A 20,689-nucleotide genomic window follows, 5' to 3' on the forward strand; every position below is an offset into this window, starting at 1 on the left:
ATGTTGATTACAAATAAGAAGAAAATGAAGGCTAAAGATTAAGAGCGTAATTTACGATACATTAGTACAGTCGTATAGGTTAAAATTCTAAACCTAGCTATATTATGTTAAATAAAGAATAGTGATTCTGATAGATCAAGGATGCCATCAACTTTATCTTAAAGTTTCAAATAGACCAATGAACCAAAATTTGGATGTCATTCACAAATTCTCAATCACAATTGATGATCTACATTGAAGTATAATTAAACATGTACGTACTTGGTCAAAGAATATAATACATTAAAACTTACCACTTTGAGATAAGGTACGTGTTGGGATGCCAGGGCAACGGGCCACACTATTCCAAGGTGGAGGGCCAGAAGGAGAACGGATCGGAGTAATGGAATCGTTTGGGATGCGGAGATGTAGGGAATTGAAGTGGCACACCAAGTAAGTGAGGGCAACATGGTTGTCAAAGGAAAGGCGTAGGGGCACAATTAAGGTAACATGATGCACTGATGCAGCGCAAGAAACACATCATTGTTATATATGTATTTTTTTTAACTTGTTAAACTTGTCTTTTTTCTTTTTGAGCAAAGGTCTAGTTTTTTAACTGAATTAACTTTTCGGGGTTTGGAATTTGTTTATTCTAAAAAAATGCTTATTTGTTGTAAAAAACATAAGCATGTACCAACTTTATCATCTTTTGGTCACCAATTCACCATGAATGAAAGGGCTTCAACAATAGAGAAAAGAAATGCAGACTCAGACACTCTTGATGATCGAAGAGAAGATGCAATTCTTCTTTTCTGCCAACTAGCGATGCAGCATTATGGGAGATTAGGAGGGAGGCGGACCCCAGCGGCCCAGCCCAAATCTAGCCCATCTATATCAATTTTGGTGCATTATGTGAATTGAACCCATCCCAAAAAAAATATAATCCCGGCCCATAAAAGAAAACAACATTGTAGCCCACTAATAAGTATCAAAAGGGTGCGAATAGAACATTTAACAAGCAAGGGCTTTAACACTACATCCAATTATGCTATTTATATTATAACGAACTATTCACTAATTTTCCATTTATATGCAAGACGTATTTACGTCATATGTTGTAAGTCAATAGAGGCAGTTTTTTGTTTTTTTGTTTTTTGACTCACAAATAGAAAAGTAAAATATATGAGCTTATAATCATAAACTTGTAACAAGTGAGCAAAAACAGCAACCGAGAAAAATGAACGGTCAAAATCAAAAACCTAACAAAATTGATAGGTTTGGTTTTTGTATTCTATGATCGGTTCGGGTTCGGTTTCATATTAAAAAAACGATCAAAAAACAAACTGATATTTAAATTTGTTTTATTTATATTGCATTACATTCATATTCATTACTTATAGTTAGTAAATATGTTAATATATATAGATTTTTTGTTTTTTAGTATACAAATCAAAATAAATTTTATGTTTTAGATGGAAATGCAAAACAAAATTAATTCAATTTATAAAAAGTTAAACTAATTTAACACCTAAAAGATAAATTTAGTTAAATAGAAATCATTCATATATTTTAGTTTCTATATTATTATTTTTTTTGCTAAACAATTAGAAGTTAAATATATAGCATAGTAAACTAAAAATGTAAAAAATAAGAGATTAAGATATAATATATAAAACAATGAGACCAAAACCGAAAATTGATCAAAACCGAATCACAAAAACGACAAACTGAACCAAACCACACAAATTCAACCATTTTGGGGTTTTAAAAACCGAAAAGGTTGGTTCGAGTTTTTGTTATTTTATTTATTTTTATTAAAAAGACCCAAAGTAGTGTACGTTGAAAAGATTTGTCAAAACCGTAGCGAACTAAACGAAGTACAACCTCTAGTCTAAACCACGAACCCTTAAATTTGATTCTTATAAAATAGGTATTTACCGTATTAGATTAGATTTAGATTAGATAAACCACCAACCAACCAACCAAACAAACAAGAAACAAAACACAGAGCTCCATTGTATCCCCCTTTCTGTACTTATTCCTCATATACTTACAGATTATTGGATATTCCATCCCTCAATCTTTCATTGGATATATACATACAGATAAGGTCCTTCTTGTCTCCCTATCTCTATTTCTATTTTTATGTCAATACAACTTGTGAAATAGGTAATTTTTACTTTTTAGTGCTTATTTCCTTTTAAAAGGGTGATTTTTCATGTCACATCGTTAATTAATATGTCGAGACCAAATAAAGTAATAAACTTGATTTGTTATGTAAAATATTGTCGCACTTTCTTGAAATCAAGAAAACCCTAATTTTGCAAATTGTAATTGATTGTAACTGTCTTAATTGTTTGTCTTGTGATAAAAGTTTGAAACTTTTTCAATTTAAAATTGACCCAGCTCTTTATATCGCATGATTTTGATGTGTGATTGTAAAACTTGCAGGATATTGTGGTGTATACAACGGTCAAGATACATAGTATCTGGAAATAGCGATTTTTTAAATGGTTATAAAAATATATGATGGTTATATTATGCAGTCTTGAAATTGAGGTGTTGTGTTATAGGGAGTAAAATTAAGAATGCAAACTAGTTCTCTTTCTAAGTTAAACATCCCTCTTGGTTTTGGACTAAGAAAAGGGATTAAGTTGCAAGTTAAAAATCACGTTCCGCAGAGGAGTGTGTCTCGTGCTAGTACTATTAGCCGCGTATCTTTGGAAAAAGATTGTGAATTTGGGAATTTGAGAAAGGATTTGCGAGTCACGGGTGTTGCTAAGTTGCGTTATTGTATGTTTGGATATACAAAGACGCCGTATTTTTCAAGAAATATGGCTACTTCTGGTTCTGTGACTGCGTCTGGTGATCTCGTTGTGGACAATTTTATATCAAGTTGTGGAAATGCGTCGAGTTTTGCTAGACCTAGCTGGCATTTTGTGGAAAAAAGTAGAAGATTTCATGCTGCTAGTGTGGGTATGAAAAATAGAGAACCAAGTAAGACCCATGGAGTTCATGGGTATTTTATATATGGTATTAGTCACATGGTGAATGATGTGAGTGCACTCAGTGGGAAATTGGGAAGAAGCTATAACACTTCCTCTACAATGTGTTATTCTGATGGTGGACTGAAAGAAACATCACATGATGTAACGATTACAAGTCTTGCTATTGAACCCGATGGGTATGATATGTTAACTATTGAATATCTTCATGGAGTTTGTTTGTTGTATTTATATATGTTAATAATTTGTAAGTATCTGAAAATCTAGGAAGGAGGTGCTTGGTAAAACTCTAAAGCTACGATCGGGATCCTCGTACCTGCCACATCCTGATAAAGAAGCAACTGGTGGAGAGGATGCTCACTTCATACTTGTTAATGAACAAGCAATTGGTGTAGCGGATGGAGTTGGTGGATGGGCTGATGTAGGCATTAATGCTGGACTGTATTCCCGTTCACTAATGTCTAATTCTGTGCAAGCTATACAAAGTGAACCTAAGGAAGCCATTGACCCAGCTCGTGTTTTGACTAAAGCCCATGCAGCTACAAAAGCCAAAGGCTCTTCTACTGCATGCATCATAGCCCTAAATGGCGAGGGTCTTCATGCCATCAATCTGGGCGATAGTGGGTTCGTTGTGATAAGAGATGGGTGTACCATCTTTCAGTCCCCTGTACAACAACACGATTTCAACTTTACATATCAGCTAGCAAATGGAAGTGAAGGGGACCAGCCAAGTTCAGGTCAAGTAAGTTATAGGACAGCTGAATATATTCCTGTTTGCAACTTCAAACTTTGGATGTGTTTTGAAAGTGATTATATTAAAAAGAGTACTGCAGGTGGATAATTAATTGTTATAAAATGGCCTGTAGTGTGATGTATGAGCTTGTAATGTAGGATTAAATAGATATAATCACCATAAAAAGGCATCACTGCAGGAAAAGAAAACTAATTATCATGACTTTAGATATTGAGATAATCAGCCTTAAAACGTAAATGCTAACATCCTCTTATTTTAAATGGATAAATAATTGTTTTTATCACCATAAACATATAAATGTTTACAAGAAACCAGCAATGGATAAATATTGATATCTGACTGGTATTAATGGATGATCAACAGGTATTCAAAATTGATGTGGCAGCAGGTGATGTTATTATTGCTGGGACTGATGGATTGTTCGACAATTTATACATTAACGAAGTAACGGCATTGGTGGTTCAAGGAGTTAGGTCAAGGGTGAGCCCCGAGATTATGGCTAAAAGTATAGCGGACTTGGCACGGGTGAAAGCTTTAGATAGGAAACGGCAGTCCCCTTTTGCTACTGCTGCCCAGGAAGCCGGTTTCCGTTATCATGGTGGTAAACTTGATGATATAACAGTTGTCGTTTCATTTGTCACTGGCCCAACTGATGAGTAAGCTTTTTGTTTTCGGTTCTTTTTTCTTATTTTGAAAGTTTATGTCATAGGAAGCCAAGTTCAGAGAACTTATGGTTCCAATTTTCCAAAGAGTCATTCTATTATGATACTGTACTGGTTATCTATTGTTTCTTATTCCTATTGCAATCTGAATGAGTATCGTATTATCCCTTTTTATGTACAAACATGCATATAGAATTGGTATGATGGGTATACAAATGTAAGCCACAAAGCTTACTAAATCTATATGTTATGTACACATACTTATATAGGAGCTTAAGATCAAAGGTATGCTATTTTGACGCGTTTAGCTCTTATACCAGAACAAAGATGGTTCTTATGATCTTTCTTATTGCCTTACTGGTAAACTTCTGATTCATGTTATGAAATATTGGATATGACATCTACATTTTTCAACCAAAATCTCCTATAGTTTACTTCACATTTGCATATCGCATATTAGGATTTGATTAATGTCCCATATTAATTTTGCTGAAATACTTTTTGAGCAACTTAAATTTGAAGAGAGGTTTTTTTAGTCTAGCTTAATGTTCCGCTTTGCTAGGTGTTAGATGTAATAATGTTTGAGGTCCACAACAAGGGCCTAAATTGCTTGCTTTGCTTTGAGAATCATTCGATATAGTAAGCTTGTAATTTCTATTTGTGCCTAAAACAAAAGCGTAACTACATATCAACCTATTAGTGTGATCCAATTATATATATTCTTCTCCTTAAATTCAATTTACTTCCCAGTTGAATAACGCATAAGACTATTCTCAATGTTAGAGACGCCTTTAGGCATCCTTAGCCGTCAAGTCATATGTCATATTATATTGTTACAAATGCTTAAAATTTATAATTTTACCTTAATCATACAAACATCTTTATATATTTTTACATTTTTCACATTAGTACATTACCACACATCACTACCCATTACCTTTGGACAAACATGCTACAAACGTATTCTTAAACAAGGACAAAGACCAAATGATTATTTATATGCTTCCATTTTTGCACGGGTGATAGTTTCATATAAACAAGTATGAATTTATAGGATGTCTATTACGTGCATATTTAAAACAATACTCGCCTTATATTTCCTTCACGGCTGAATAACGAACGCATATTACTGTATTAGGATTCGAGTTCTTGAAGAACCGAAGGTTACCGTAATATATATTATAAATTATAATATGGAGTAATACATATGTAACGACATTAAGTCAGCTCACAATAACTTATTTAATCTATTTTGCCGTTGAAATGTCGTTAAGCACATGGGTTTTTGCAACTCTTCTTACACTCCTCAAGCGTATCGAAACATTTGACACCCGCAGCATCATTGCAACAATATATAGCCCTATTTGCATCAATAGCCTTTGCACTATAACTTCTTGTTATCTTTTTGGTCTCGTTAATGTCATTTTTGATACCTATACACTACTCTGCTCATGATTATCAAAAAATCACTTTTAATAAATAATTAGTTGAATGTAGTATAAAAAGTATACACTTAATTGGCTGACCGTCTCTATACCCGGTTTATATCAAAATAAAAATGACATTCGGCATGTAATGATTTATCTTATGTAATATAAAATTGGAAAAATTGCATATATGGTTATATTTTAGAGTGTATATCTTAATTTAGATACCTACATAAAATTTATTTATTTGGTCATTGAATTTAGATACTACCACATAACTGATTTAGTAGGAAACAAAAACTTCCAATAATAACTTACCAAGTGTCATTCCAAAACTTATCCTTATTGATATTGTTTATCTTCTTCAAATGGACCAAATCTATTCAAAAAAAAGTTGAATATTTAGGTGACACAAACTTAATGAGGCCAAATCGCTTTAGGTGACAACACCATTTTCACAAAATTAACAAGTTGTACAAAGTTTTTCGGTCTTTGTATTACTTCAGAACGGGATATATACATAATAAAATGGATTTGAAGGATAGAATGTAACTATGTGCATATCATTAACACATATTTTCTTTAATTAAGCAGCTTCAACAACTCAATATTAAAATCATATCAAAATATTTTTTTTAAACGGCATTGAAATCATATCAAATTGACTAACCATAACTATTTCAATTTACAACATAAATCACATTAAGTCAACAAATAATCTATTCCATACTTTTAGGTTAGGCTTAATTAACTTTTGGAGTAATATTTGGCATGATATTATTGGGTGTTTTTGTTCTTATTAAATAAGTTAGGTGGTAAAAATATATTAACCAAATAGGTAAGTTTTTATATATGTGTCTAAAATAGAATATTCATTCTAAGACTAAGAGGAGTGGAGGTGATTTTGCCCGACTCTCGCCTTTTGTCACCAAGAGTCGCCCCCCACACCACCCCCTTGCCCGACTTGTGTTTTGCCCGACCTCCACAACTCGCCCCTTTGTGCTCCAAAGTCAGCCAAAGTCGCCCTGAACACCACCCTCCCTCGCCGACTTCTCCTAAATCCACCCATTTTTACCTTTTTTACATACAACACTTCCCTACCCCACATGCCACATGGCACAAGTCGCCCCACTCTTTAAAATCCACTCATTTTCACCTTTTTCAAGGGCAACTCTTCTTACACCATATGACACATGGCGCAAGTGGTTTCTCCCTCCCTTTCTTCCCACTCCTCTTAGTCTAAGATATCATGACCATCTAAGTAATTTTCTCTACAAAATTTGTCAGGATATTTTTTATATGGAAAAAGAAAAAGATGACGCCCAACACGTGAAACTAAAGAAACACAATGTTAAGTGTTAATCTTTGATCATAGATACCGTACGTCGTCATGTAGTATATATGTACGTACCCTAAGCTAATAAATTTAAATATCGATCATAAAAATGCATACTTTTGAGTATTAAGCCCACGTCAATATGTATAAATGATAAAGATGTTGCCTTAAGCGTTATGTGTATCATGTATGTACAGATTAAAATACTAACATGAAGTTGTCGAATAATTTACCTTTAGCCAAACAAATCAAAAGAAGAAGAAAAAAGGCAAGCATTATGGGAAATTTCTTCATGTCAAAAGAGCCACGAAATAGATAAATTAGAAACAAGGGTACAACCGATGAGCTAGCTAGTCTATATATGACTGTTATTAAAAAGGAAAACAGAATGCTTCACGAATTTTGCGTGACCTTATTCACAATAAGATTAGCGTGTTGCATAAACTTGGGTAGCACTTCCACCAACTTTCAACCCTTTACAGAAATACTAGATTGCTAAAATTATACTCGTATTACGAGTATATTATTATTATTTTTTGAACGTTTGATTTGGGCTTTGATCTGCTCCTCACCGTTCCAAGTATTTGTCAAGTGATCTATGCCTTATTGGCTATATTATACTATATTACAAATAACAAGTTATGTTTAAAAGACTGTGATATATTACTACTCTTTAATTAAAGCGTGACCAAATGAAGTATGTATTGATGGCATTCTTCTCAAAAATTAAAAACGTGACTATTGGAAAATTGGTACTATCACCAATGTTAAAAAATGGATTAATGGTTTTTAAAAGTTTCAAATTATACCCGGATCTGAATACTTACTAGAATACGATTAACATCAATATATATATTTTCATTTCGACTAACGTTGGGAACTAAAAAAACACAACCTGGTGTTATTGCTAATGTGTTAGAGGTAATTGACAAGTAAGATGACACGTATGCATCCACGTGTATCTCCTATCGTCTTCATTTTTTGGAAAGGATCAAGAAAGATAAAGAGAAGTATATACTCGTATTACTTTTTTCAACCACTCAACCTCGAACTTGTTACCGTCGGTTTCAACTCATACTCTAAAGACCCATCAGGACAATTAGGACCTAGCTCCTATCGTCTTTATAAACAAAAAAAGCCTTCTTGTTACTTTGTTAGCATATTGTTTAAATTAAGATTTAATCCGTATAATTAAGACGTGAAACTAGAAACTAGCAAGTATTGGAAAATATATAACTCACCAAATAATCAAATATCCTTTCAGAATGTTAGTAATTGTAATGTAGATACTTAGGGCTCATCAGTAAATCTTTACTAAACGTATACTCGCTCAACACGACGATAATGGTGGTAACCACGGTGCTGTAGTGGTAGCAGCAATAGCGGTAATAGTGACAACGGTGAATCACAAGTCACATTTTAAAATGAATTTGATGAACTTGATATTTCTTATAATAAAAAATTAGTTTCATTCTAAAATACTAAATTTGTAACTTAATTAATTATTAGTTTTAATTTTTCACTTGTAATGTTAAAAAGTTGTAATTTATTTAATCCTTTATATTATATGCCTTATAGCATCTTTAATAGATACTGATCAAAGGGTATTCGTGAAAAAAAAAAATATTAGAAAGGTTGATACTGTTAAAGGCCGACAAAAACTTTTTTTAACAAAAGATTGACAATGTTCAACTTATTAGAGGAAACTTTTTTTATATTAGTTTTATTATACCCCTATATAAATAACTATGGTTTTTTATATTATATTATTTTTTTACCCTAACTAATATGATTTAATTTATCTATGTTGTCAAATAACTATGGGTAATTAAAATTATTAAAAAAAAATATTTTTTTTTAGAAAGGTATACTTTAATAACTTTTGTCATTTGGAAAAAAATAAAAACGTGAGATGGAAATGGAAAAAAAACTTTTACACCATTTAACCATTGTAAATGTTCTTCGTACTTTCGTAGACGCACGCTAAAAGCTTAATTAAAAAAAAAAAAAAAAAAAAAAAAAAAAAAAAAAAAAAAAAGCTCAACAAAGTGAGATTTAAATAAGGCTTAGCTTGTCTTTTTCCTTCTTTACTTTGTAACCGTCCGCTATAAATGAACACATTGAACATTTTAAATAAATAAACATTTCCTTTGCAATATATATTTTGTCCACCCTCTCTCTTTATTTCTCTAATTAGTTGCAACACCAAAAATGTGCGGCGGAGCAGTGATTTCCGATGCCGAACCCATATTCAACCGCAACCGAAAGCTGACGGCTGATGATCTCTGGTTTGAGTTCGACACCGATGATATCTTTGCTTGGGATTTCAAACCACAAACACTGTCGGGTTCCCAAACTACTTCAAAACACACCAAGTTCATCAACAATAAAGGTATAGTATCACTCTATATATATATATCATGCACATATATCCATCCATCATATATATATATATATTTTATTTTATTTTTGATGAACAGGTGATATATATTACGAGTCCTTAATTTGTGCAATGGCAATCTTATGTTTGTTTTATTTATCTATTTATTGTTCTTGACTTCTTGTCCTTTAAACTTATTGATCGATGATTTCTAAACTTATTACTGAATACTTCTTTTTGCATTTAAAAAAAATTTAATTCTAGTCATTTCGAGAAAACTTTTATGTCCTGTTTTTACGGAATTGAATATTATGGTAGATTGGTAGTAATTGTTATCTTTTCTGAAAGAATAATTAAAAGCCACATTGTAAGCAAGGTGATGCTTCAAGTTTTATTGATTTTTAGTTTAAATTTATTATTGATTTTATGACGTGTGAACCAATGGATTTACGAATTTTTGACCACTTCTTAGAATTTTATGTATATATATCCGTCTAAACTGGGAATTTAAGCTCAAATATTGAAATATGGAATCTCATGTTACATAACTACAAAGGATCACATCTATACCATGTTATAAAACAAATATAGTTTCAGCTTTTAACTTTAAATTTCAATAATATACACATGATACAATATACACATAATAATGCATGATGTACCATACATCAATACCCCATAACTTTCAACTTTCATTTTCATCTTTTTCTTCAAATCTCAACCACTCATTTTTTTTCTCACTCCTCCATAAATCTTTATTCCCCTAATTCATTCAAAATCTTTTATCTCAAAAACTGTACATCGAGAAATCATAAAAAATATATGGGTGTTTTTAAAATTTTATTATCTTTCATTAGAGATGTCATTCGATATACATTCGACGAATTTTTAAATCCGAAGACGGAGACCGTACAGCTAATGCATTTGGCTATCAACCTATCACACTTATCACCTCCTATGACCTATCACACTGTATGACCTATCACCTCTACTATCTCGCCGCCGCAATGCACGAGTACCGTTCTCATGTTCTCAAATATATGGTATATATAGGTTCACGTTTTTATTTCCTTGATATATACCATTCTTTTTTATGTTCGATATACGTTTTTATTTCCTTGATATATATCATTCTTTTTTATGTTCGATATACGTTTTTATGTTCTTTTTTGAAGGAAAAAATAAAATTTAAATACTTGATATATACCATTCTTTCGTTGAGTTCAAAGATTAATTTTTTTTTAATAACAGGAAAATACAATAAAAAACAGTCGATTTCGTACATTCATGAGTTCCAAAGTTTACTGTTTTTCGCAGCAATTAGATATACATAATCTAAAATATGAACTTTTAGTATTATAAAACAAACAATTTGACGTTTTATATTCTTACTTTAACATTGAATTTATAAACAAAGTTAAAGTACTATCCAATTAACTATTGATGTCGTTTTCAAATTATCAATAAGTACTGTATGTAGATTATGATTGTGCAATTTTATCAACTTAAGTATAAAATATGCAAAAATTTATTAGCCCATTTGATATGATCGATGATAGGAAAATGGTTAATGTGTCTAATTTGTGTGTGTCTAAAAATAGGCTTAAAAAAAGATCATGCTACGTGGCAAGATCAAAGGTATAGTTGATGAAAGATAATAGTAGGCATATTTTTAGACATATATATCATTATCCAATAATAGTACAATGTGATAACTAATAAAAAAAACTATGATGCTAATACCATTTCTCATTTCATATATGATTATGTCATACGAGTAGGAATTAAACCAATGTTTTGGAAATTGCTTTAATAGTTACCTTGTCGGTTGACTGGTTTAACTAGCACGGTATTTTAATCAGCTAAGATTAAACCGGCTGTTTTTTTTTGGTTTTCTTCCTGTTGAAGTTGAACTAGTTTTTTTTTTTATTTTTTAATTATTATTATAACTTCTTAAAAATTATGAATATGATGACTTGTATGCTTAATATAATTTTGGGTTTTTAGTTTGTGGAGTTAAAAGTTATTTATTATATAAATAATTGATACTACGAGTAGTATTTATTTGAGTGAATTTTAAGTGGCTTTTAGGTGCAGCTTAATTTGTTAAATTGTACGAGTAATTCATTGCAAAGATATAGGTTTTGACTTGAACCATTTTTGTGACAGGACTGATTCAATTAAAATATCTGTTTTTAAAATACTGAAATAAAGAGTAACTATTATATCCAGATTTTGATTAACTTACGCTATAAAAATGCTCTTAGGAAAAAAAAAAAAAAAGAGTCGAGTGCAAAACCGGGCTAAACATACGAGAACTAATTAAAATTGTAGGGCCAGTTGAAAAGAGTTGGGAACCAACTGAGAAGAAGGCTAAACCAAGGAAGAACAAATTTAGAGGGATCAGACAGCGACCATGGGGTAAATGGGCCGCTGAAATCCGGGACCCGCATAAAGGTGTTCGGGTTTGGCTTGGTACATTCAATACAGCCGAAGAAGCAGCCCGAGCATATGATGAAGCCGCTAAGCGTATCCGTGGCGATAAAGCTAAGCTAAATTTTCCTCGGCCTACTAAGAAGCTGCCAATCAAGACATCAAGCGAGTCAAATGAGCCTGTCATGAACACACCGCAATCGCCCCATGCGTTGATGACTTTTGAATACGCCCAAAACCAATCTTGCTACTCAAACAGTAGTGTGACTCATGATGAGTACGAGTTCAAGGAACAGATATCAAACCTCGAGACGTTCTTAGGCCTTGATCACGAGTCGACTCAGTTTGGTGGGCTCGGTGGCGAGTTGAGTCATCTTTGGATGATGGATGACTTCCCAGGTACCATATGATCACCTACGTACCGAGTCGAGTGAGTGAACCGGTGACTCAGTGATAGCCTGGCCAGTATTGTTCTATACTAAAAAAGGGGAGTAGTGTTTTCTGGAGTGGTAATGAGAAACAGAATGTAATGGCGACGAATTTTACAATAAGTTGTGTTGTTCACAACACATACTGTATAATTGTGTGTTATGAAGACTGTTTATTATGGTTTGTATTTTTTACTACTGCCTGGTTTTAAAATATTTGTTTATATGTGTTTTTTTTTAAATAATTCTATCATGTACATATAATCTCTTTTATGTTTTTGTAAATATGTCCTTAAGCGACGGGGCTTGTATATGGAATTATCAATTATGGAGTGTAGCCCTTTCGTGAAAGATTGCATTTCTAAACACTTAGTGTGTATTTGGAACGTGAATATGGGAATGAATTGAATACGGAAATGACCGTAGGTGTTTATAAATTAAAACCGTTAAAAATCGTAACAATTTAATTATTAATTGTTACTATTATTATTTCGTAATGATACAAAACTAGTATATTAGAAAAAGGTATGTTATTGTTACATGTTACATATAATTTTTAACCCTGGTTCAATACTCATCAAGTGAATAAAAAACCGGCCACAAACGACACATCATAACTATTGGAAATTGAAAATCACTCACCATGTTGCAAGTAAAGCAAATTTAAGTGGGGTAAGACTTGGCCATAAGCAAAAAAGTCTGATCAAGACTTGCCATAAGATTTGTTATGTAGTTGCAATAGAATAAAACAAGATGTGAAGGATGCATTGTATGTAATCACAATATATGTGGCTATGACTAATTCTAGAACATTATTGTAGAAATTTAGCAATATAAAATATAAAGATTGACCTCATCAAATCAAATTGCTTATAGATTGATGGAAGATGGTCCTACGTTGATACTATGCATGCATATTTTCGTTCATGCACCTTCTCTTTCTTTATTGTACGAGGTACATATATTGGACAACTTGAGCCCCTCTCTCTCTCTCTATATATATATATATATAAAAGGATGAGAATATAAGGCTTTTAGTTATTTAAGCTTAGGTTATTTAAACTTAGGTGTGGAACCCTCACGTATTATTTTTTTAATCCATAAAAATCAAGGGGCCATGTGATTTAATTAAAATTCAACAAATATTAAAAAATTAATATGTGAGGGGTTCCATACCCTAGCTTAGGTGCCGGACAGTCTTATATTCACTTTTTCACACACACACATATATATATATTAATATATATTATATATATATGAGAAATATTAATCAACCTAACTCATATGCCTAAAAATCAACCTAAAATTTTAACAATTTAACATGTGGATTATACTAATTCTCTTTCCTAATCTTGTCTCCTGACTTTTTCAAATGTCATCATCTTACTATTAGGCGTATTATATATATATATATATACACTCGTATTTTAATAAAATGATTACCTCATTTGTTGATAGTACTAAAAACTATGCTCGTTATATAAATGTATCGTACGCAACAACCAAAAGACAACAATCTTCGTGTTGCGGAAGGTTACATTTTAGAGGAGAAGAGGTGTGAAAACCGGCCAGAGGATTTTTATATGGTTTACACTTGCAAATACTCTCTCCTTCCCATTTTAATTGTCCTATTTTGACTAGTCAAGTCTTTTTCTTCCAACTTTGACCGTAAATATCTTTGTTCATGTTATATGTTAATTGATGAAAGTTATATCAATGAAAAGTACATTTAAAACTCAATCAATTCATCTATGTTAAATCGAGTGTTAGTTATATAACATAAACAAAGATATTTACGGTCAAAGTCGAAAGAAAAAGACTCAAAAAGTCAAAATAGGACACTTAATATGAGACGGAGGGAGTAATAAATATATTGGCTTATTGTGGCAAAATAAACATACAGATCGAGTCACTAGTTAAGGTTTAACAAATTAATGCCAACAAGCTCACTAGTTAATTAAGGACTTTTTAACGCGAACCCGACTAAAACAATGTATGTTAGAGATATTCACGAGTAACATACCTTTTAAAAATTAAAAAAAAACTATATTATTTTTTTTTCTTCCCTTGCATTTTCCTTTTACTAGAAGAAAGAAAATAGTTTTTTTCAAAATCTTTTTCTTCTTCTAATCTTATTGTTTTACTTTTCCTTTCTAATTAATTAAAGCTATGGTTTAGTTTTTTTTTTTTTTTCATTTTGTAGTTAAAACCTAAATATGTGTTTTAATTTGGTGATATTTGATTCAAACAAATATCAATTATATATGTATGATATGTTGATAAAATTTCCGTTTTAAAGAAACTGAAATACAACCCGATTAATATTCTTAATCTGTCTCTATATGATATTTTTTTCTAACTTTGTAGTGGATTTGTGTATATAATTAGCCAAAAGTAAGGAGAAGAAGAAATGAGTACTGGAAATAATGACAAGTTACGCATTCTAGAAGACATGGCTGCGTGCTGGTGTGTTTGGCTAACTATGAATGAAAAGATATTCTCAAATATAGGAGTTAACTAGATTTTAGACTCGTGTTCAACACTGAACACAAGGCTTACGATATTTTTTATATTAGATCTTCATACATTTAAGTAATAAAAGCTTATAATTTTGAAAATATACGGTTCCAAGTGTTATACTTTGCAAGTTATGTACAATAATTACATGTTCGTCACTGTCATTATTAACTGAGACATTGTTTTGGTCAAAAATTACCCAAGATAATCACCCTTGAAGACTTAAATCAATTATGTAACCAAACTTTCGTTCGTAAGGTTAAGGACTTGTAAAATATGTTGAGCTTCAAAGATGCGTATTGAGAAAACATTTGTTAAAGAAGTATGTAGACTAAACAAGGATTAAAAGGACAAATGTAAACGTAAATAGAGAACTAAGATGTACCGAAACAATGCAAAGAACATAAAGTAATGCTAATTATGATAAAGATCTAATAATTAACGAAATTAAAGTAAAGATAAGGGAGCAAGAACACCGAGATTTGTTGACAAGGAAAAGCCCTTAATCCTTATGGATCGCCGGCATAAAAATCTCGGGAGGAAATAATCGTCTCTGCCTTTGGTCTCTTATTAATGATCGTTAAAATGATTACAATGGTGGAATTCGGTTGATCGATATTGCTAAATGTGAGAATAAAGACGAGAGGATCGAGAGCAGTGTGTGTAAATATACGTGTGTAGTGTTGTAGCAAGTAAGTAAAAAGATATCCTAAATCGATCAGCCCAATTCGTTTATATAGACCTGGATGCTAACTAACTATGCGAGTTTGTAGGGATCTTCCAGGTCTTCATCACTTGAACGTTAGAGAATATCTTGCCCAGTCAAGTGAACGTTGAAGTATTTTCCTCATGCTGAAATCAACTTGAAGTCTAATTATGTTGGGAGACTGAGTCTTTTTTGCGTGTTGATGATTAATCCCATGTGTGAATTCCTCTTTGCACTGTTGAGATATTTTTCAAAGCTTTATATCAAATATTATGGAATCTGCATGCTTAACTCATGTGATAATAACAAGTAATTCATAACATTAGCAAAATATTAGTAAGTTATCAGAATATTTACCAATGTCAAGATCCTGATAAGCCAAGATCTTAAACTCTCAAGATATTAGTTCTTGAAATTTCACCTATAACAGACATATTGATGGAATTATTTACCGTAGTCATTTCAGGCATATGCTACAATAATTCCTCTATTGTAGAATTTTTTTAAACCAGCTATACTCATAATGTGATATTAGTGTGAAAGATAATTAAGAATTAAACTATAAACATACTTGTAATCCTGTACTTGACATTCAAGTATATCTCTTTGATCATGATGCAAGCCCATAACATGAATAAGTTTATTTTCAATCACCTGTGCTATGATAATTAGATATCAATTAGGATTTTATTCATATTTTTTTGATAACAATTAGGACTCTTGATTTGAGCGACAATTGTAACTTTAAACATTAATACGCAAAACTAATATAAAAAAAAGAGAAAATTTTGTAACTTCTTGATTTAGATATAGAATTATTCTTGAATGAATTTCATATTAATTTAGATTTAATATTCAAGGAACCCTTTGTTGTAAATCGTGTTTTGTTCTGTGATCGTCGCATGTTCTGTGATTCCTATTGTGTATAGGATAAAGATGTTGTATATCGTATCTGTTATTGTGTTTGGGATAGGAATTCATGAGTTCATATTGTGTTTATATTAAATACTAAATTAAATATCAATATTTATAATTTATAAAAATCTAATCTAATATATTACCCGTATTAAATTGGACGACATTATCAATATTGTATTGGGATACCAATGTACGACATTTATATGTACCACTTTATAATATTTTCTTATAAGTTAATATTTATCTTTAGTCATGTAAAAAATGTAAGTAAAAACAAATTTAAAAAAATATACTTATAAAATATTAAACACATATGTTGTATTTCATCTTTTGAAATAAGTTTTTGTAAACAATATTTCATATGTTGCATTTTTTTAATTATTTAAGTATTTTTAAAAAAAATTAAAAATCGTCTCAAGTTGATGGTTAAAAATAAATAAAAATTAAGTATTCATGGATAAAAAGTTTAAATTATTGATGAAAATAAAAAGTGTAAATAACGAGATTTTTTCTACAAACACTAATATAATATTAAATTTGGATAATGATTATTAGAATTACATAAGCAGAAGTCAATTTGATAAAATTGAACGATTTGATTGGTTAATAAGTTATTAATTCAATTGTCTTATAGTATATATTAAGATTAAGATGTCGAAAAAATCATGCACGACATCAAGACGCTCGGTTTTTTATGGTATACGAATAGAACAAACAGCACAAAACATTACATGGGAAAGATGGTGTAACTTTGACATTATGTAATTAGTGCTTGTATATGAGTATGTTTTTTTCATGTGTTTGGCAATAATGAATAAAAGTTTACTTATTAAAAAAAAAGAAAAGAAGACGTGGCCGAAAACAATGACAAGTTAAATTGGGAAGGAGCTACTTGGCTACTTGAGAATAATCTATAACTTAATTATTAGAGCAATGATTACGAATTATTATATATTGTACGTAAGCGAAGACTTATGACATGGATAAATGATAATGAAAACAAAAAATTATAACTCTTTTGAGAGACTTGTGACTTGTGTGTGGCACGCACTACTTGCCTGCTGATAAAATGTTATCTATGATGGATGGATTTAATAAGATGATAGAACTACCAACGTACAACGGCATAAGTGTAATCTATACTTCTATATTGTATTATAAAAAAATAGCTTCTATGTTGAAAGTTATATGGAAAAATATATAAAATATTCTTAATAATATATTATATTATCAGTTCTCTATCTTTTAAAATAACTCTTTACATCAATGACTTTTACATCAATTATCTATAAAACTCAACGATGTTTCTACTTTCTACCACCAACACTCGTCCCCCATTACCACACCGTCGCCACCATGAAAACCGCTGCATCGCGCGGGTAACGTGCTATACATTAAAAATAGAATATCATTATATTTTTGGAAATGTTAAAAAATATGTAATATTTTCACTTAGCACCCCTTAGAATAATTTCACACACTACCTCATTAACATTAATGATTAAATTACAATATCAATAATTTATTTTTTAAAATATCTTCATTATTTATTTACACCAACTAATTTTATACTCTCTCCGTTCCATATTAAATGTTCAATTTTGACTTGTCAAGTCTTCTGCTTGTAAATTTGACTATAATATCTTTTTTTTTGCATTATACAATAGTTGACAAAAATTATATCAATAAAACGTACAGTGAAAATTCAATCCGTCCATATATTTTATATGAAGTGTTATATAATATAGACAAATATTTTTACGGTCAAAGTCTAAAGCTGAAGACTTAACAAGTCAAAATTGGACATTTAATATGAGACGAGAGGGAGTACCAATTATCTGCAGCACCCGACGCTGTCTCCACCCCCAACGGTCGACCCCACCGCTACACAGTTGCCACCATGACCCCGCTGCATTTGTGCGGGTATCGTGCTATTATTTCTTTTAAGTAAAAATTATTAGTAAAAGTGGCTAGACAAAACTAAATCAAACCCAATTATCGTTGGGTTTAGTTGGGCCCTGGCAATTCCGTTACACTAGTGACTAGCCCTTATGAATGAATATTAAGTCCATGGCGAACACGAGCTAGGCACCTAGCTTAAGAAAACCTGGCTTTGATTTTTTTGATGGACTGGGCCCAATAAGACAATATGTACGTCTTCTGCAGTCAGCAGTCCTGCCAGACTCGTCCTAATTGATTTGTGCTTCGTAACCATTAAACATTAAACATGATATATGCAGGTAAAAATTAAACTATTAACTACTTAATGAGGCGATAGCTTTATAGCGTGGAACTCAGCTAATTGGCTGTGGTCATTTGGGATAACGACATAAAGATGTACTAAAAAATATGTGCAGTTTTTGGTTTAAAAGATGTATGGGCAAACCCATTTAAGCAGTCTTTATGCAATGTATGATTGTCTAAATCTACTTCCCAATATTCCGCATTCATATGGAATTTGAGTTTTGCCGGGATCGAGCTTTATTGTTGTTACATCGTGCAAGAGTATCTAAATGAAGTTGTAACATGCATCTACATATTTAATTAGACCATACTTCATCTTTCCATGCATAAACCAAATATTTCTGTGTATACAGGTAACCCCTCATGCATCGACATAAAGATGTACGAAAAGATACTGGTCATATTAACCAAATATTTCTGTGTATACAGGTAACCCCTCATTCATTTGGTCAAGTATATTGAAGAAGAAATACTAAAATCTGGTTCATATTAACCAAAACAACTCAAGGAAGTGCAACGAATACATGTCAAAACTCAAAAAAACGTACACTTGATCTATATGGTCTAAGAAATTTCCAATCTATAGTTTTCCAATTTCCAATAATGATATGTCTTCAAATTCCTATAATCATGGTTGTCAACTCGTTGGCTTCTACTCGACTTGAAAACTCTAATTTTTTACTCGTGACTCGAATCGTAAGAATGAAAATATTTGATAGTTATGTTATATAAGTCAAAGCCTTAAGCTAAACAGCATACTCAGAATCCTTGAACGATGATACTGTCGTTTCGGCTTACGACTCTTGAACTTGAAGGTGAGCGAGCCGGTTTAGTTTGGCTTGCTTTATACTTGTCCATGAGGACCCTTGCTCTATGTTAGCTAGTTTCAACTCTGGACCATATGAGTCTAGAGCAAATTCAAATCATTCACCGAATCGTTTCGTTTTTACTTTGTTTTGACTCGGCTCATACAAATTGACTCGTGACTCATATGACTATGCCTATAATGATGTGTTTATCCTGTATATTTAATCCTAAGAGTTAAAATATCTTTGAGGAATGAGTCCTTATATAATAAATTATTAATCGTGAATTAGTTGCATATCAACACAAGTGAAATAAATTTTATTATGTATGTACAAATGTGCATGAAATTTTAACTGAAACTATAAAGAATAGAGTTCCCAATTATTTACATCATCATGAAATCGAATTTACTACGAGTATTATTAGCAAATAGGAACCTTGTCTCGATCAGAAGGAGAATCAGTTAAAATCCTGATGACTTTCTTAAACGCAAAATGCAAACAATTCGAAAACACAATCCAACACAGCACGCCGTAAACAAAATCAAATGCCGGATCAGACGGCGAAACCGATTCATCCCAATTAAATCCATCACCACCGCCGCCGCCACCACCGCCGAACGGACCATCCCCGCCGTCGAAGAATCCACCATCGTATTCATCGGCATACTCACCGCCGCCTCCGTTGTCGATTTTGGAGCTGCGTTTAACACGGCATCGTTTCCTAGCAAGTGTCTTGGGCGGTGCGGATGTTCTAGGCTTAGCAACCGGCGGAGCTATGGCGTCGATCGGAAACATAACGGCGGAGATTTGGTGGTTTTGATCGGAATTGGGGAAATTGGAAAAGGATGAGCCTAAGGTGTGGGTGTAATTGGTGGCGATTGTGGTTATTGTATCGGGAATTAATGTGATTTCCATTTTTGGGGATTTTGGTGTGTGAAAGATTGATCGATGGGTGTGTGAATTGGGGAAATGGAAAACAAGAAGAAGAAAGAAAGATATTTACAAAAATGGGTGGGTGGCGTGTAATGTGAGGATTGTGTCAAACTTGTGCAAGTCAAATATTGGGTACGTCTATTTTTCATTCTCATCAT

General features: G+C 31.9%; 3 protein-coding genes across 4 annotated transcripts; 2 read left to right on the forward strand and 1 right to left on the reverse strand.

Moving 5' to 3' along the window:
- The first annotated feature begins 1,935 nt into the window (after positions 1–1,935).
- LOC122579019 (probable protein phosphatase 2C 80) lies at positions 1,936–4,544 on the forward strand. The gene is made up of 4 exons (XM_043751099.1): positions 1,936–2,089; positions 2,431–3,163; positions 3,252–3,726; positions 4,102–4,544. Exons 2-4 carry the CDS (start codon positions 2,568–2,570, stop codon positions 4,396–4,398), a joined length of 1,368 nt encoding a protein of 455 aa, XP_043607034.1. The 5' UTR covers positions 1,936–2,089; positions 2,431–2,567; the 3' UTR covers positions 4,399–4,544.
- A 4,745-nt stretch (positions 4,545–9,289) lies between these two features.
- Positions 9,290–12,602, forward strand: LOC122611124 (ethylene-responsive transcription factor RAP2-3). Of its 2 annotated transcripts, none has more exons than XM_043784094.1 (2): positions 9,290–9,556; positions 11,813–12,602. In XM_043784094.1, the coding sequence occupies exons 1-2, from the start codon at positions 9,375–9,377 to the stop codon at positions 12,384–12,386; spliced, it is 756 nt and encodes a 251-aa protein (XP_043640029.1). In that variant the 5' UTR covers positions 9,290–9,374; the 3' UTR covers positions 12,387–12,602. The 2 variants fall into 2 exon arrangements, with proteins under 2 accessions (XP_043640029.1, XP_043640030.1); XM_043784095.1 differs by having other exon boundaries at positions 9,291–9,555; positions 11,878–12,602.
- A 7,416-nt stretch (positions 12,603–20,018) lies between these two features.
- LOC122610974 lies at positions 20,019–20,513 on the reverse strand. Its single transcript, XM_043783925.1, has one exon. It carries the CDS (start codon positions 20,511–20,513, stop codon positions 20,019–20,021), a length of 495 nt encoding a protein of 164 aa, XP_043639860.1.
- Positions 20,514–20,689: the final 176 nt, after the last annotated feature.

The sequence above is a fragment of the Erigeron canadensis genome, chromosome 8 (genome assembly GCF_010389155.1).
Source record: "Erigeron canadensis isolate Cc75 chromosome 8, C_canadensis_v1, whole genome shotgun sequence".
Classification (NCBI taxonomy): domain Eukaryota; kingdom Viridiplantae; phylum Streptophyta; class Magnoliopsida; order Asterales; family Asteraceae; genus Erigeron; species Erigeron canadensis.

Excerpts from the sequence above, each read along its gene's own strand:
- LOC122579019 (XM_043751099.1), top strand. The coding sequence starts at position 2,568 with ATGCAAACTAGTTCTCTTTCTAAGTTAAACATCCCTCTTGGTTTTGGA. Across the intron at positions 3,164-3,251 it reads CTTGCTATTGAACCCGATGG|GAAGGAGGTGCTTGGTAAAA; the intron begins GTATGATATGTT and ends CTGAAAATCTAG. Across the intron at positions 3,727-4,101 it reads ACCAGCCAAGTTCAGGTCAA|GTATTCAAAATTGATGTGGC; the intron begins GTAAGTTATAGG and ends GATGATCAACAG.
- LOC122611124 (XM_043784094.1), top strand. The coding sequence starts at position 9,375 with ATGTGCGGCGGAGCAGTGATTTCCGATGCCGAACCCATATTCAACCGC. Across the intron at positions 9,557-11,812 it reads AAGTTCATCAACAATAAAGG|AAAAAAAAAAAAAAGAGTCG; the intron begins TATAGTATCACT and ends ATGCTCTTAGGA.
- LOC122610974 (XM_043783925.1), bottom strand. The coding sequence starts at position 20,513 with ATGGAAATCACATTAATTCCCGATACAATAACCACAATCGCCACCAAT.